This window comes from Wolffia australiana, chromosome 5 (assembly GCF_029677425.1).
Source record: "Wolffia australiana isolate 7733 chromosome 5, ASM2967742v1".
In the NCBI taxonomy this organism is placed as follows: domain Eukaryota; kingdom Viridiplantae; phylum Streptophyta; class Magnoliopsida; order Alismatales; family Araceae; genus Wolffia; species Wolffia australiana.
Genome location: NC_135839.1, coordinates 2,361,533 through 2,379,934, shown reverse-complemented (window position 1 = coordinate 2,379,934; position 18,402 = coordinate 2,361,533). Strand labels below are relative to the sequence as shown.

Sequence of the window (18,402 nt, the reverse complement as noted above, 5' to 3'; positions counted from 1 at the left end):
CCGCCTGAAAATGAATAATTAGAATACATGTTTGAAGAATAGCAATCACTATATTATGATCTCATCATAATTCACTAGATCATTGCACATATTTATGGATTTCATTATACATATCACACTGTAATAATAACAAACTAATGTTTTATTCAGTGAACTTCAATAAAAACATGGTCTGTCATTCGATCCCTCAAGGGTCACCTTCCATTGAGGAGACTTGATGTCCCATCATTTACTAGCTCCTCTATACACCGTTGCATACTAGTGTTGCCCTTCAAACCATTTTGTTATTTCAGACAGACAAATCTAAAATGGCACCAAAAGTTACTTGTACTACCATCTAGTTGGGCGAAGATTAAGTTCTGTACATAACAAAATCTATACAGTTCTTACTAAATAAACGAACTTTTAGTAACGAGTAAACAATAAATGCACGAATAACTGAGTAAACTTAAAATAAAGCCAATAAAGTTAGAAAATGCTATGCCAAATCATATATATATATCACATGATCAATGTATCAAAGTAAATAAATCAAATAAAAAATCACATATGTATTAACCACAAACAAGAAAAAGTGTGAATAAACCATGTGCCATGTTGTTATTCTCTTATTTAAGAATGTAATAACTTGATGATGTCTGAATTTGAGATGACTGGTCTAGGTTTTGGTTAATGAGATTTATGGATTTTCCGTTTTCAAATATGAAGAAGTCACATATAGAGATGTTGAATTTGTACATAGTTGTTCATCTAAAATTATTACCTCTCTCCGTGTTGTTTCGCTTTTCTGGGAAGCATGACACCGATTTGGATATGATTCTCAAGAGATAGCCGAAGTAAAATTTAAAACATCCTCATGAAAAACATTAAATAACTGTGATCAATCTTATTGATCGAGATCAATCAATCGATTGATCTTATACGTTTAGATTTTGATTGATAGCCGACCCTTGTTTGATCGAACTGACACTTTGGTGATTAAGTTTGTTCCTTCGTCAGCCCAAACTAATCGGATCCGATCAACATAATGGATATCATGTGGTGTATGCCAATCAAACCAAGTGGATAAGATCCAGATCCGTCAATAGATCAGATTGGTTAAAATTGTCAATCAGACCATATTTTTAATCCTCAGCTCATTTAAGTCTGATGATCAACTACAATCTGATCTGATAAGATTGCCCATACCTAATAATACTTTCTGAAATAACAAATTGAAACACAACAAAAATGACACATTCATCATTGTCGTAGTGTTGCTTCTCATTTGCATCATTGTCCTACCACCGTCTCGCTACAGGATCCCCGTTGAACCTTTGTCACAGACTCTGGTGACGTACCATCACAACTCCGTCTCACTTTTGGTTCCGTCGAAGCCGTGCAAGTAAGTGAGCCATAAAGTTATACACAATGAGTATTGGGCCTCCAGAACGCGAAGCATGCGTATCGACCCAATCCGTTCCCAATATCGGATATCAAAACTAGACATTCTATGAAAATCCAGAATGGGGACAGATAACAACTCGTATCAGATAAAGTACGAAAATTTGTCCTACATATGTAATCAGATATCATATGCAATTAGTACGAAACACACTCCGTTTTCAGTATCCTATGCCCAATTGGCATCCATATTCTGAACTTGGGAATGACAGCTGTCACACGTCATGGTGATGGCACTGTTTCTCCCTCTTGCTTTTAAAAATCTGTCACGGCCATCAACCATCACAGCCGTCATCCGTGATGGCTGTCCCGTCACGTCACCCGTGTGAGGCCCCCCGTCATCGTCGCGTCACCGCCACACCTAGTTCATCGTCGGTCTCCATCACCGTCACGAACCCCTAATTTTGTCACCGTCACCATCACGCCATCGGTCACGTCACACATCACATCGGTGACGGCACCGTGATGGTGACGGTGACAAAATTAGGGGGCCGTGATGGTGACAACGACGGATGACAAACTGGGAGTGGCAGTGACGCGACGGTGACGGGGGGCCTCGGACAGGTGACGTGATGGGACGGCCGTCACGGATGACGGCTGTGACAGATTTTAAAAAACAAGGGGGAGAAATAGAGAGAGAGAGAGATAAAACAAAGAGAGAACAGTATTCCTCCACTTAACAGGGTTGTTTTTCCCGTCACACATGACGATGGGGACATGACGGGACGCCCCAAAGAGACGTCCGTCACGGATCGTCATCCGTCCGTCCCGGACGTGCCGTTCGCTACTTTGAACGGCAGCACCCTACTGGGTAGTGGGTACAACCGATTAAGAGAAATAGTATAAATAGCCAGGACACTTCTTATTTGAATTTAATTTTCAAGCGCCACTGTATTTGCTGCCCCGCCCTGCTCTCGTCTGAATGGAGAGGATTCCAGCAGCCTGCGCAATGAACTGGAGTATTGATCTCGAGAAAGGCTTACGAATCAAACGAGGTTTGTATTCCGTTGTAATCGATCCCCAATGATTTTTTTCCTCTGCGTAGTGATTTGGTTTCTCGTAAATTTGCCTTTTCTAACTCCAACTTCCGTGCTTTGCTCGAGAAAGACTAACGAATCAAACGATGTTTCTAGTTCTCTGCATCGATTTCCAAAGATTTTATTCTGCGCAGTGCTTTGATTTTAGCGTAATTTTGCCTTGTTAATTTGTTTGGACATTCTTCAGCTGCCGTGCGTTGCTCGAGAAAGGCTTACGAATTAAACGACATTTGTATTCCTTTAATTCGATCTCCAAAGATTTTCTTTTGCATAGTGCTTTGATATTAGCGTAATTTTGCCTCGTTAATTTATATGGACATTCTTCAACTGCCGTGCGTTGATCGAGAAAGGCTTACGAATCAAACGATATTTGTATTCCTTTAATTCGATCTCCAAAGATTTTCTTTTGCATAGTGCTTTGATTTTAGCGTAATTTTGCCTCGTTAATTTATATGGACATTATTCAACTGCCGTGCGTTGATCGAGAAAGGCTTGCGAATCAAACGATGTTTGTAAGTCTCTAAATCGATCTCCGAAGATTTTTTTTGCTTAGTGCTTTGATTTCAGCGTAATTTCGCATTGTTAATTTATGTGGGCATTCTTCAACTGCCGTGCGTTGCTTGAGAAAGAATCAAACGATGTTTGTATTCCTTTAATTCGATCTCCGAAGATTTTTTTTCTATAGTGCTTTGATATTAGCCTAATTTTGCCTTGTTAATTTATACGAACATACTTCAACTGCCGTGCGTTGCTCGAGAAAGGCTTACGAATCAAAAAAATTCCGTAGTGTTTAAGAATATAATTCGACATCTGAAAGTTCTTTGTTCGAAGCCACGCTTTACTTTCATAGTACCATTCCATAGTAATTTCTCTTGGAATGTATAGACCGCTGTGCGTGGTTTTCTACGAATCAATCATTTTTCAAGACCCCCGAGCATTATCTACTCTCCGGACATCGCGCATTGTTTTCTCTCAACAATATTCAATAATCTCGAGCTCTGGAATTCTGGTAACATAATCTTCTCAAGGCGTGTTGATAATTTGTCAGGCTCGTGGATCTATCATCTGTAAATTTATTTTCTTTTGAATCCATCAATTGTTTCATTTTTTTTCTTTTTTCTTGATCCAGGCCACCCATAATTTTATACGAAGATAATCTTCGCATGAAATCATGACTTGAAAGTTTCTCTTTTCTTTTGAATACGTCAGGTGTTTCACTAGTTACTGTGTTTTTGATCCAGGCCACCCCTAATTCAATTGGTTCTAGTCTCCATGATAGCAAGATATCATTGCCTGAAATTTTCTTTATTCTTTTGAATCCGTCGGTTGTTTCACTTGTTACTATTTTCTTGATCCAGGCCACCCCTAATTTTCTTCGAGGATACTCTGTCTTTTTCAATTGGCTCTCATCTCCATTTTCGAATGAAATCATGATCTGAAAATTTCTCTTTTCTTCTGAATCGGTCGGTTGTTTCACTTGTTACTGTGTTCTTGATACAGGCCACCAAGAAGAGGTGATCGAACAGTTCTCACCTAGACTTCTATCGTGGAGTCGAGAACCATGCGTCTCTTTATCTGCCTCAAAAATGTACGATTTGATTCCTGGAGAGGAAAGAACTTTCTCAAACACAATTCTTACAAGGCTCGTGGATGCCTTTATCTCTGGCAATAACGGCATTCGATCTTCTATCTTGAAGGTTTTTATGCTGGAGTTGAGACACATTAGGAGAAAGGGTAAGAGATATAAAGGCATACTCTCGAAGGAACGGTTACCTAATTACCTGCAACTGTTGAAAAGGCTTTGGGTAGTATTCGACACAGATGATGTAAAAGCAAGAGCTCTATCTTTGCGCCTTTTGGGTTGTTGGGCACCTTTAACTCACGATAATGCTGATGGACAATATATTATTATATCAGGTTTGAGGTCACAAAATTTTTTAGAGGTAGGTTGATCGTGGCTTATTTGGAGTTTTATCCCCAAAACAGACGTTTTGAAATTCTTTTTCCACTGAATTGTAACATCATGGGAATTATCTGCAGGTGAAAGCATCTTTGTTTGCTTGTGGATGCCTGTCTCTATTCTCTGAAGATTTTGTTCATGCCATTGTCAGCATATTGATAGATATTACTCGATCGATGCACATTCCATCCAATCTAAAGTCGCAGGCAGCTAGGACATTTGGTAATATCCAGTGTTCCTCATTGTTAGCTTCCAAAGCTTACAAGGTACTACTCTATAAAAACTCGTAATTTGATTTGGAAATTTATCCTAACAATCCTTACCTGTCAGACTAATTATGGAGGTATTATTTGAAATTCTGAGTTTCCGTTTTTTGCGTTAAATCAGTATTCTCTTTTGGAATATCTGTTGCTTCTGCTACTTGGGCTGTGCATGAAAAATCATAAGTTCATCTTCAGAAACATGTTGTTGCCTCATGAACTCTCTATTACTCGGTAGAAGATTTTGCCACCCCTGTTAGACTCCAAATGAGACCAATCTGGTGGATCATTTTCTCTTATTTTTTAACCCTGTCAACACCAACTTTGCTGGTTTTATGTAGGGCTTTCAGCTTTCATAGCACTTCTGATGTATCATCTTTCCACCAAAGTACTTCGGTGTTAAAAAAATTTCTTTGGTTTCATTAAATTTCATAAAGTTCACTGACAATTTTCTACTATTTATGTTTATTTCAGGTATAGCTAGTGATAACTTTTTTAAGAGATCGATTTTATCATTTTTTGCGTAAAGAGAGTTTCTTTTCTGTTAGAAATGAAATAGTGACCCGATCCTCTTTGCAGCTGGTAAAACAATTAAAATTAAATTAATCAAAAAGAGGTATCACCTTTTTGGTGCACCTTCGTTTCTCTCATGATGACCACGGGGATGCAAGTATTTGCAGATTTGACTTTGTAATGATTAGGATGATAACATCTGTTATACGTGATATCCTTTTTTTTCAAGAAAAAAAATCTGCCATACTTCAAATACTTTTTTCATACTTTGAGCCTTGATTCTTTTATATTCATTCTTCAATGTATTCCTATTTCTAGATCTGTAAAAGGCTGGTTCTGGAGGCACCCTTAGATGATGGCACCCGATTGGAATCTCTCTTCTCCCTGACAAAGCTTGCTATGAAGTCTGTCATTTTAATTTCTGAGCAGGTACTTGCTCTTTTTGATTAGGATAACCGTAATGCAGAAGGCAGATTTCCACTTCATGAATATATCTTTCTTATTGGCTTTTGTCGTAAAAATAATACAGGTATGAACAATGTTGCTGATACATTTCCCACGGAACATATCTTTTTCCATGTAATTCTAATAACGCAAAACCCCAATTCAATAGAGATCTAGGGGGTCACGAAGGGGATGAGCAAGAGATTCTCAGATGGAGAAGAGAACTGGAACGGTTTGGGAAGAGGCCGAACTGAGGAGATCAACCAGAGACGAGCAACCTGAAGACACGGTGAAGAAGGTACTATCATGAGGACGTAGATCATAGAGGAAGAGACAGGACTTGGACATAGAGGTGAGAAGGAACAAGAACAACTGCTTGCAAAACTTTCTGTGTGGCCTCCGAAAAGTGAGGGCTGTGCTATTTAAAGGAAACACGGAAAAGGAGAGACATAGATGGTCCTAATGGCCAAAAGATCTTACTGCCCCAGGAGGTTCAGGGATCATATCAGTTGTATGTGCCAATACTCAATAAGCTGGGGAATTTTTAATCTCTGAGGAAAAATGGATAATTTTATTTTTCTTATTTTTTTTCCAAAAATTTTCAGAAATAGTCTAACAACTGACGGAAAATAAAAATATCCTTTTCATTTTAATTTCGGATAAAAGGAGAAAAAGCCAGAAACTGAGCTGACAAGACCTAGCAATCAATCAAATTGTCTAAGGAAATGTATGAATGCCACTGGAAAATGAATAGATAAATGTCTCTGTCACCAGTCTCAGAGGATCAGTAAAGAAAAGGGAAGAAAGGGTAGATCAAAGAGGGGCCGGATTGGTCTTCCTCTCCTCTGGATCGGAATCGCAATCTTGCACTCCAGCCAGCTCCGGTAGTAATAACTTCTTCATTTCCTTTCTTGACTTGAGCTCCCTCCTTTATATAGGGTCTAAAACTGGTCGGTCAACTATGCTTGACCTGACACATGTCCTTGCACTTTACTGGGGATAGACAGATTCCTTGCATGCTTACTCTGATAGAAACAAGGGAGATTCCTATCAGGGCCCTTCAAAACTAGGAATCTGATGATGTTAACCCTCTGCTTTTCAGAGGAAAAATTCTTCTGCATTGCCTTAAGAATCTTTTTTCCGTTGTGCGCAGGTCGAATTCCTTTTGACCGTCATGGCTGAAGAATGTTCTGCTGTCACAAAATCTGTGGTGCTGAAGTGTTTCCGATTACTCTGTTTCTGGAAGCTCTGTCATGTTCTGGCAAAAGAGAATGTTTTATCAAGATTAATGCCAATCATAAATGATCAGAATCTTTCTCTTGTTCTCCAGTGTGAAGCCTTGAAAATCCTGCACCAGGTAACACATTTGATGTTTTAGATTTTTTATGGGGTTAAAATTTTTACTTTTTGGCTTGATCCATGGATGGTGTAGATTTTCAGGGATCATCCGGAATCATGGCTTGATTTGCCAGATCTTCAAAGTTTGGTCATCTGTATTAAAGACGCAGCCCAATCCTCGTGGATTTCAAAGAGATACTTGTCCCTTGGTTTGCTCACAGACATATACTGCAATGACAAGAGAGCAGAAAAAGGAAACTGTTCCAAGACTGGGAAACTTCCTGAAGCAGGTGCCTTAGATTTTCTGACCACAGAGATTTGTCTTCTCATTGGCGATGATATTTCTTCTGCAGTAAATAAACAAGACGGTGATCTCATTGGCAATGATTTTAAAGAAAAGTGCATAACTCTTTCCACTTGTGTACTTAGACTTGTGCAGATGTGCCCAGAGTCAGGGTTATCTTTTCTGAGCAGATTAAGAGGCACAATTGAGGATAAGATCTCTCAACTGAAACTTAAACCTGGCCATTTAGACCCATCTTTGGAAGCTCAAGAGAGTGCACAAAACTTTTCTGAGGTGATCATATCGTGCCTTCGTTATTTTGTTGTCCCATCTCTCAATGTGCTTAAACACAACAATCAGACTGTTCCTGAAATGTGCACTATTGTCAATCTTCTCTTGAATGTCTTACAGAATTTTGGGTATTTTGGCAGTGATGTTCTTGAACTCGAATCCTTTCATCTAATTCTTCGTTATAACAATGTTGATGGCATGATCATCTCTGATAACCGATGGATTGGACTTGAGAGATTTGGCCTTCAATTAGCAAGAAAGATGACATCCCGAAAGAACTACTGGATTCTTTATAAAATTGGAAAATATTCGTGCATGGATGGTGCTTGGTTTGCAGCTACTAATGCTTTTAAACATTTAATACCCAAAGCAAAGTCCGATTCTTGCCGTTCCTGGTTGAAAGCCCTAATGTTACTTGGAGGGTCTGAAAGTGAGATTAGGCTGCTTCTGTTTCCAGATCTCTCCACAGGGCTTGTCAACGAATTATGCTCTGATGTTGATATTGAGAGGCCTATCAAAGACACCGAGGAAAGGAAGAGAATCTATGAGTGTTGCAGTGTTCTGAGGCAAGAAGAGAGCGAAAAGCTATCTCGAGCTCATAAAAGGATTTGTTCTTCCCTAGAAGTCCTATCTGCTCTTAAGACTCAGATTGGGGGTTTTTGGTTCCAAACCTGGTTATTGAGCCTTAGAAAGAAGGGCCTTGAGACTGTCATAGATCTTCTTCACTTACTGCTAAAATACGGCTCTATTTCACCTTCTGCCGATGAGATCAATTTTTTATCGACAAACTTGTTGCAAATATCTCGTAGATTCAATCAGATATCAAGAGAATATGATTTCATGATTATATCTTTCATGGAAATGGATGTTCAGAGCTCTGAGTTGATATCAAGACTTGCACTTTATTACTCACTGCTAGGATATTTTTCTGGTTTTTCCCTGTACTTTGAGGACTCGGGTTTGTTTCTTCTGGAAGATTTATCTAGAAGACTATGTGAAGTGGATGGTCTAGACCTTAGGGGACAGCTGCCATTTTCTGATTGGATTAGAGGTTTCCCTTCGATGTCCAGAAGTCTGAACAAATCATTTGGGGTTTGCGGATCAGATCAGGGCACTCTTTCCATTTGCAGATTTGCCACGGACAGCATTCATTGCTTGCTGAAGGAAGCTAAACATGTTAAATCTAAAGAAGAACAGTTGGGATACGTATATCAAAATTATCTACATTCTTTTATCGCTGTTCTTCTAAAGTGGATGAGCCTACCTTTCAATGTCCCACCATATTTCTTCAGGCTCAGGTACGTTTCCAGAATCAAACCTTTGGTCCAACTTAAATGACACACCTGTGTCAGGACGTGAAAATAATTATTCTAGTGTTGTGATCAAAATTTCCCTGCCAATCTTGGTTTCAACAACACCACCATCACCTAAATGGTGATTTTTCAAAAAAAAAGAATTTAATATCATCGCAATTGACATTAATTCCTTTTCTTATGAATAAACTTTCTTTGTTATTATAGTCCTTATGTGTCGTCAATCTTGCTCACAGACTTGTTTTCCTTTTCAAGAGCATCTTTCATCTGAGAACCATCTCAGTTTCATATGTATACTGGCAGCTGATTTTTTTCTGAAAGATGATTTAAGGTGGTAGCCCGAGAAAGCGGTAACCACCCAAAGGTATGTGTGAAGAGCCCCAAAGCTCTACTCATACATGGTCAACCCCTCCCTTGTCTGTTTACACCTCGAGGGAACCATGACACCATGAGGCCCTCAACCATGTGGGCGAGCCAATCCGTAGAAGCCTTGCTCCCCTTGAACACCACCTCATTACGGTGTAGCCATATCACCCAAAGCACTATCATCGCTCAGGCCCCCTCTTCCCGCCTCCTAGGGTTGCTTCTCCGTATGAACTCCTAGAAGGCCTCCTCCAATGTTGCATTCGCTGCCAGCTGCATTTGGATTGCCCAAATCAAGCAGGCAAAGGGGCACTTTAAGAATAACTGATTGTAGTCTTCGTCGACTCTTGTGCATAAAAGTGTACAGTGCCAATGTATCTAGATACATCCTCTTGCGAAAGACGTGGGCAGCCAATCATTTGCGCTGTAAGAACCATCCAAAAAACTTTTATCTTTAGCGGAACCTTTAGGTGCCAATGACATGCCTGGGTTGTTGACTGGTCCTCATTTCCCTGACGGATCCTCGCGTAAGCCTTCTGAACTGAAAGGGAAGCGTTGGTCCAAACCCATCTGTCTTGTTCACTGGGTCTTGGACGACATTCATTCAAGGTTTGTTGCATGCCCAAGAAGTCCGCCAACCTCTGGTCTGGTAGGGCACCCTCTACCCTCAGATTCCATGTGTTGTTCCAGCAGTCCCCCACTGTGGCATCAGGACTTTGGGCAAGTGCAAAAAGCCGAGGGAATGCACCCCACAAAGGGTTACCGGACGGCCAATGATCTGTCCTAAAGGGAAATAGGGAACCGTCTCCTAGTCGGGTGAAGAAGAAGCCTTGAACTTGGGGAAAATTGGCAGAAGGCCCTGCCAAAAGGGTGGCATCCCTCTACCTGGGGTCACTTTCTCATCCCAGTTTAATCCCCAATCGTAGCTGTCTCACAGGATTTGGATGACTAGGTTCTCCCGACTTTTATATTTTTTGCGAATTTTATTCAAAGTTCCAGAGTCCGATGTTACTACATTAGGCTTCACTTGAGCCATCACAACCATAGTGAAGTCTTGCAATGGTTCATCCACACATCAGGATATAGAATTCAATATATCTCTTTATCAAAGCCTATATACACGTATATTTTTCTAAGTAACTGAATCATGCTAAAAGTAGATAATACTTGAATTTTCCTTTCTTAAGATTCCTGATCCTTCTGCAAGGGTGGGGATCCCTTTAGTTTAGTTACGTTCAATAGTATCTCCATCAACTTTGTTCAAAAAAAAAGTATCTCCATCAACTGCGCAATTCACCGGCAGTTAAAGAACATCTCCCTTCTCTTCCTACTCTCTTCTTCTTCATCCCTCCCTCTCTGTTTTGTCTTTCGTTTCTCTTGGATCTCTCTCTAGTCCTACCTCATATGAGTACTACTTCACTTCTCTTCATTAAAACATGTATTTTGTTCTGCAGTCTTAAAGAAATATGAAACCTACTTTACATCTACTTTGGGAGAACCCTGTTTAGACCGCAAAATCGCAAAAAATAAATAATTAAATAAGGTTCATAGTATAAATGAAAATGACAAAGTCACCCTGACTCCCAACAAAACCCTTTCCCCAGAGATTGTGCTGGCGCTGAGCTCTTTGTTATCGGTGAGAAGACAGCCAACCCAAATGAACTGTACACCTTCGTGGGGAATCAGCTCAGTCTTCATCTGTGCATCCAGCTAAAGAACATCTCATCCATCCGCCAAGGTAGAATTGGCGAGCTACATTGCATCCTGGCGGTTGATTCCTCGGAATCTGCATCCAGCTGGCTCGAAGAGATAGACAAATCGATGAATATGCACGAGCAGCTTTTAATGTTCATGAAGCAGGGAACTAATGCCAAATTTGACTCAGCAGCTGTGACCTATGTGAGAATGGAGGCCAATTCTCTTGGCCAGGGCTTCTCATCTTGCCTGCTTGATGTCTCATCTTTTCCAGAAGGTTTTTATCGGATCATATGGCATGGATGCTGCATGGATGATGATGATCAGCTATGGACCTTGCCTTCTCTCAATTATGCAATTCCTTTTTCTGTTGTCAAAAGGCCTTTGGATTCTTAAATCCTGGTAAGCATGTTTATTTGCATATTGTTTATCTGTTTCTGATTCTGAAGAGTTTTTGATTTAAATATGGGTATTTATTATAATTTCCTTTTCTTAAAATTCCTATATCTAATTAAGGTTAGAGGACCCTCTAGTTTAAATGAGTTCAGTTTTGTCTTCGCCGACCGTTAATCTCTAGGGGGGGGCGTGATTCTTCCCGCGGTTTGCTCTCTATGAGCTCTTTTACTTCTCTTGTTCTCTCTCTCTCTCTCTCTCTCGCTATCTAGTTTCTACAGTACACCTCCCCTGTGGAGTTCAACAGTTGTTGCTCATCTTTTAAATAAATTTCTGTCAATTTAAAGGCGCATCTACTTGCCTAAAAATCATGGCAATCCTGTTGGTTCTTTCTTTTTGTCTGATTCTGATTCTAAAAGTTTTTATTTTTTCTCATTTTACAAAGAATTTTAACCGATCTCTAGGCGTATTTGCCTTTCTTAAGTCCTGGAACTCGTGTTTGTGTTCTTTTTTTTATCTGATCCATACTCTAAATAGTGTCTCAATTTTTAGATCATATCTGTCCATTTCTAGGCGTACTTCCTTAGCTAAATCCTGGAACTTCATTCTTATTTTCCGGTTTTAAATAGTTCTCTCATTTTTTGAGCAAGTTTGTCAAATTTTAACTTATTTACTTGCTTTAGTCCTGGAACTCAATTTTTTATGCTGTTGACACAATCTCCATTGCATCTAGGGGATTTTTGTCATTTTTATTGGTAGTGGAAATTTAATCATTTACAGTCTACTCGTCTTATCCCCGTCTTATTACTCCTCCATCTTCAAGAATATTTGGAAACGATTCCTAGATACAACTCTCGGGCTCTGTCATTTGTTCTCTGACCTTGATTTTGATTAGTTTTTCTTGTTATTATTTAATAATTTTTATCGATCTCCACATGTCTATACCTGCCTAAATCCTGGTACTCATATTTATTTTTCATGTTCTGTCAGGTGGTATGATATGGGTGTTACATGGGTCTTGCCTTCTCTCAGCTCTTGGCTTACCTTTACTGTTGCCAAAAGGTCTTTTGGCTTCTAAATCTCGGTACTCTTGTACATTCCTATGTTTATTCATCTGATTATGAGTATTGTTACATGTCACATATGTATATAGTCCGTGACATATCTCTCTCTGTCTTTTACTCTCTCGATGTATATCTGCCATGTATTTTCCTTGCCTTCAATGATGAGAAATCATTTCAATTTTCGAGTATAGCTGTTTCAGCTACTTTTCATAATTTTTCCTGATTTCTGATAGGGTTCCTGCACCCATAACACGGCTCTCCCACTTGAGTTACCTTAGCCCCAGGCCATGCTATTCCATGATATTGGAAAAATGAAATGGCAGCGTGACGTTTTATTAGTATTGAAAGCTGGGTTGAGGGAGGGAACCTCCTGATTTTAATCAGAACGAAGAAAGCTTGCTTGAAACTCCGGGGGGGGAGAGGAAAGCGACAGCGGTCCCGACAAGGTGCCTCTCGAGGGCATTTTTGACATAATTACCTTTGTGTTCCTTTAAATAGCACAGCCCTCCTTCGGGGGAGGGTAGACTGGGATTTGGTTATGAAGTTCAGTGGCTCCCCTTTCCCTCTCGTCTCTCCTATGTCTACGCGCGTTCTCCCTCCACGATCCCCGTCCTCGTGATCGTCTCTACCTCACCGCGTCTCCAGGCAGCTCGTCCCCGGCCGATCCCTATCTCCCCGGCTCGGCCTCCTCTCTGACCCTTCCCGTTTCACCTCGCAACCCCAGGAATCCCCTTCTCGTCTCACCCTCGTCCACCTTCAGATACGGACCTCGATTGAGGATCTTATCAATTTCTAGGTCTATCAACCTATTATTGAAATTATTGTTATGCGAATAAATCTTTCTCGTGGGAGTAAAGGCAGGAAGTGTTGATGATGTTCTTATTGATCCCGCCGATGCCTTATTCTTACATCTGCCCCTTTATTTATAATTCCCATCCTCAGTGGGTAGATAGTTACTCCTTTCTTTAATTGTCATGTGCTTCTACACTTGGCACTACCCTTTCTTCTTCAGCCATGGCCGTTATCTCCTCTTTTCTATTTCATAATTTCTTTGATATTGTGATAGGATCCTTGATAGGATCCTAAACCTGTCTAGGGGTAGTTTCGTCATTTAGCCCACATGGGCATTTTAGACATTTGCTATTATGTATTTCCCTTTAAATAGGGATGCCCTCTCTTTAGGAGGGCAGGCAAGAAGATAGAAGAAAGAAGTTCTTGTTTCCCCTCTCCTCATCTGGGTCTGGTCTCCTTCTCTCCCTCTACGATTCCCTATCCTTGTGATCGTCTCACCGGATCTTCAGCCCGCTCGTCCCTGGTCGACCCCTCTACCCCCTCTGTTCGACCCCTCTTATCATTCCCGTTTCACCTCTCTACCCCGGGAAATTCTACCCTCCTCGTCCCCTACTCTCCTTCCGATACAAGCCTAGATCCAGGTTCGCATCATATTGCCTCATGGGTATCATAACAGGGACACACGAATAGCAAGAGGGAGAGAGATAGACTCGGTCTAATGTCCTGTAAAGGCAGATAGGACCAATGGTAATAACCTTAGAGATAGAGAGGTAGGAATAGATTGATTATAGAGAGATAGTGAGTGGGAGACTGAAAGAAGAGAGAGATAGAGGAGAGCTAGAAAGAGACAATCGGAGAGAGAGATAGATTGATGAGAGAAAGTGAGTTCCTAGCCATTTTTAATATCCGGCCCCATCAGCAGTCATGTGCCTGGGTCGTCTCTGTATGATCCCATGCAAGGTTGCAGGTGTCTACGATTCAACGATCATATCAGATTTATCGAGATCCTATTGATACATTGGCCATATCATGACCTGATCGAAAAGTTCAGTCAATTGCAGTTTCCAGACCCTGATTAGATCTTATGAGTATGTCCCTTCAAAGCTCGATTGTTCAATCTGACCAAATGACTTGGTCAGCTATATTATACGGAATCGGATTTAAATGCCAAACCAATAGGGAAGAACTATTAATATGGTTGACAACGATGAATGGGGGGCTGCCATTGAAGAGTTTGTAGTAGAATTTTCGTCCACCCGTCTCCTTTCTAGGAGATGACCACCTTCAAGCTGCCTGTGTTCGAGAGCGGCAGATTGAGAAGAGGGCGGGGGGGTTCAATGTGGTGGGGAAGCAGTGCTTTGATCAGCACGGGGTTACGGAGGTGTACCAGATTGATCAGGCCGGGAGAACATTCAGGGGCTGAAGAGGCTATCGAGTCCAGTCCCGTTGAGTACATCAATAGGCGTGTGGTAGAATGCTCGCCATGGTGCGAAAGGGTGCCCACCATCTCTGTCCTTGATATGGAAATCATGGACCTAGAGTTTGAGTAGGGTTTGACGGTCCCGGTCTGGTTCGTACTTAACAAGGACCTAAACCGTACCTAAGGATTGGTCCGGTTTCGGTCCGGTCCCAGTCCAGTCATGTTGACAAGTCAAAATAATGTCATTTCTCTCTGAACCCATCTGGCGTGCATCTCCCCCTTCTTCTCTGTCCTTGATATGGAAATCTTGGAGACCTAGAGTGTGAGTAGGGTTTGACGGTCCCGGTCTGGTTCGTACGTTTAACAAGAACCTAAACCGTACCTAAGGATTGGTCCGGCTCCGGTCCGGTCTCGTCTGGTCCCGGTCTAGTCATGTTGACTAGTCAAAGTAATGTCATTTCTCTCTGATCCCATCTGGCGTGCGTTTCCCTCTTCTTATCCTGGTCACCTTCTTCTTCTTCTTCTTTTGACTCTTGACTTTTATGTCTGGTCGTAGACTGCGACTAATTCTGCCTAATTATTCCATTTCTCAACTGTGAGGATGAGGTTTCTTACCTGACCAGAGACGACCACTGCCATGTTTAACTATACCCATCTCTTCGCGTGGATGGCTACTAACTTTGTGTACGCGTTATAAAATCTAGTGGCAGCTTGTTGCTCTTTGGGGCTCTAAGCATCTCACACATACACAATACTTTTAGATTTATTTAGTGGATTTTCAGCTCATGGAGATCCTCTGCTTAAAGAATGAAAACTCTGTCCAAGAAACTTTGTAGTGCAATGATACAATCCTACAGGCTGGGGCTTGCAACTGCCTTCCATCCAATGTTGTTTTGGATGCAAAGATTCATGAGCTTGGCTTGGAGGATGATAAAATCTAATTTGGGGTGTTTATAGTCATTAGCTTATCTTGAGTTTATGCAAAATAGTTTAGAGTTATCCTTAATTACACTTATCCTTGGAATAAGAAAAGCAGGCGATTGAACCTCAGGGAATTAATATTGGGTTCCTGATTTGATTCTAGGGAGGAAAGGGAGAAGAGAGTAGGGTAATGAAATTGAGGGGAAAGTACGAGAAGAAAGTTTTTGATTTTAAAGAAATTAAATAATTAAAAAAAAATCAAGATCCTGATTTTAGATATTGGGGAAACAAGCTTGGAGAAGAAAACAAGAGAAAAAGATGAGAGAACGGAGAAGATCTTGATTTTCTTTTAAAAAATCCTTCATTGGCTAAAGAATCATTCGATTGTCTTGACAAAAGAATAAATTCTGAGGGTACACTCTGGAGAATCAGATAATGGATCCATAAGGCTCTTAATTCTTCTAGTTAGTTTTTATTATTAACTACATCAATTCTATTTTACCGTTTTACTAGAAATCAAATGCGATTCCACAACTGGTTAATCATCGTTTTGCTCCTAAGGTCGCGCCTTTGGAATGTTCCTACAAAGTCAGTTTTCTTCTTCTTCTTCTTCGTTTCTTCGCTCAAGAACCTCAAATTTTCCAAGGAAAAGTGTGCGGATTAGGATTGGTTTCCGGAACGAGCTGAGAAGAAAGAGAAATAATTTTAATATTATTTGGATATTGAAGAAAGAAAATATTGTAGACCTTTTGATGGCAACCACGACAACGTATTGACATCGGATGAGCCTCCACCTTCACATGGGACATCCTGCGTCATGACTCGTTGTCAACACCAACTTCAGAGCTGTTGTGATGGCGACCACGACAATGCACCAGCATCAAACGCGCCTCCACCTACACACGAGTCATCCCGTGTCATGACACGTTGTCAACGCCAACTTTAGAATCGTCCTTTAACGTGACAAGTCGACACGTCGCCAATGTCGACTCGAGGTTATCTTATTTTCTCTTTCCTCCAAGGCTTATACATAGGCCAATGTTGTGAGAAACACTTGGTGAATTTTTTTTATGAATTGAAGTTTCTTTCTTTTTGAGGAAGTTTGCCCTAACTCTCTTCCCTTCTGAGCCGCCGCTGCTTGCCGCTATCGTTGTCGTCAAGGGAAGACCACCTTCGCTCCCGCCTGCCCGCTGCGTGCTGGGCCTTCCGCCTCTCCGCCAGTCGCCTGTGCCCGCGCACGCCCGCCGTCGTTCAAGCCCCACGCGCACGGCCGCCCGCTAGCACTGGGGGCGTGCACGGTGGCCTGCTCGCGCCGCCAGTCGCACAAACGCCAGCCTGTGCCACCACGCTCACAGCTGCCAGCCTGCGCTGCGCGTGCGCACGGCTGCCCGCCTGCGCGCCGCGTGCACGAGCATCCTCCTACGCCACTGAGCACACAGGCGCCCTCCTGCACTGCCATGCGCACAACTGCCTGCCAGTGCCGCGCGCACGGATGCCATTCTCGCTCCGTCACATGTAGGGCTGTCCGCCCGGCCCTGCTAGTCGCTCAGGCTGGGTACGAGGACCATTGTTCTTCGATTGTTTGTCCACCGCTGTCGGATTAGTTTTGGGATTTTGAATCTTCAAGCGACTAGTTGAATAGGCCTTTTAATCCTCTAGCGATCACCCATTTAAATTTATTGATCTTGTTGCTTTTCTTTCACCGCGGTGGTTGTAAGAAAGTATTCCGAACTCGACGAGGAAATGGGCTGCACCATCATTATTCTCACCAGATTTAAATTTTTGGATTCAATCGTATGATTTGTGGTCTGTTTTATCCCACCCAACACTATATAGTCATCGTACCCAGTTTTCCCTAATCGTCCTGCATCACTTTAAAGATTAAAAAACAATATATTAGATATGAATACTGCCCAAAGTGTGGCATTTGCTTCATGAATGACATTCCCAGTTATCAAGCCATGATCTTTGCATGACTAATCTTCAACCGCCTGCGTCAATGTGGACTCTGAAGAAGCTTTGTCATGCAACTACCCACTGTTGGATTCATCTCCAACAATGAATAAAGAGAAATAATTACATAAAAGTTGTACACATGGCTTAAATTCTTTAAATGCCCTTTTAGTACTTCCAAAATCTAATTCCCTACCATAGCATGTTGAAAAGTTGGGGTCTTTCCATTTATGAGTGGAAGATGAAGGTCATCAACCAGAAAATCCACAAATTTTCCTCTTTAAATCCCCTAATTTTTCGAGATATTTTTAATTGCCTCGACGACAAAAAGTCACATCAAAACGTATACTTTCTCTTGGCCAATTAGTTTGTTAACAATGATCATCATAAGTCAACCTAAAATATGCAGACCAGTTACAAGAAAATCTTTTTTAGAAATAAAACTGCTTAATTTCAGAGAAGTCAAGCGTGGATAGTCATCAAATAACTGATAGGCATTCATGTGTGCGCAGACTTTCGCAAAGTTACCGGAAGAATTCATGTGAAAGATTATGTATGGACTATTATGTACATGTCAAGTTCATAAAATTAAGTAGAGCAATTATAAAGACCAAGTTAAAAGTAATTGTATCTAAAAACTCTTGATTAGGAAGACATTAAAAGATACTGATGGGTACACCATGGTACTATGACAACTTTAAGGCTCAAAAACACACAATATTTGATATCGACACTATTTTTATCATTTTACTAGATAACTAGGGTCGCCAGTTAGTAAAGACATGGGGCATGACTTTGGGCTGTCGATTGGGGATTCTAGTCTCTAAATTTGTCTACAAGAATCTATCTCATCCGTCCCATTGTTGGATATATTAAAAGTTGGTATTACGAGGAAAATACTACAATTTTGGAAATGATA

The 18,402-nt window shown here is 41.1% G+C and overlaps 1 protein-coding gene across 6 annotated transcripts; it reads left to right on the top strand.

Annotated features, from left to right (window-relative positions):
- The first annotated feature begins 2,329 nt into the window (after positions 1 to 2,329).
- On the top strand, positions 2,330 to 17,289 carry EMB1895 (ARM repeat superfamily protein). Of its 6 annotated transcripts, none has more exons than XR_013581498.1 (9): positions 2,330 to 2,438; positions 3,981 to 4,423; positions 4,521 to 4,706; positions 5,532 to 5,642; positions 6,811 to 7,014; positions 7,090 to 8,867; positions 10,850 to 11,342; positions 12,324 to 12,395; positions 16,092 to 17,289. XR_013581498.1 is itself a non-coding variant. In XM_078575317.1 (9 exons), the coding sequence occupies exons 2-8, from the start codon at positions 4,042 to 4,044 to the stop codon at positions 11,334 to 11,336; spliced, it is 3,039 nt and encodes a 1,012-aa protein (XP_078431443.1). In that variant the 5' UTR covers positions 2,330 to 2,438; positions 3,981 to 4,041; the 3' UTR covers positions 11,337 to 11,342; positions 12,324 to 12,577. The 6 variants fall into 6 exon arrangements, 3 of the variants coding, with proteins under 3 accessions (XP_078431443.1, XP_078431442.1, XP_078431444.1); XR_013581496.1 differs by having other exon boundaries at positions 12,324 to 12,417; XR_013581497.1 differs by having other exon boundaries at positions 12,324 to 12,417; positions 12,631 to 17,289.
- Positions 17,290 to 18,402: the final 1,113 nt, after the last annotated feature.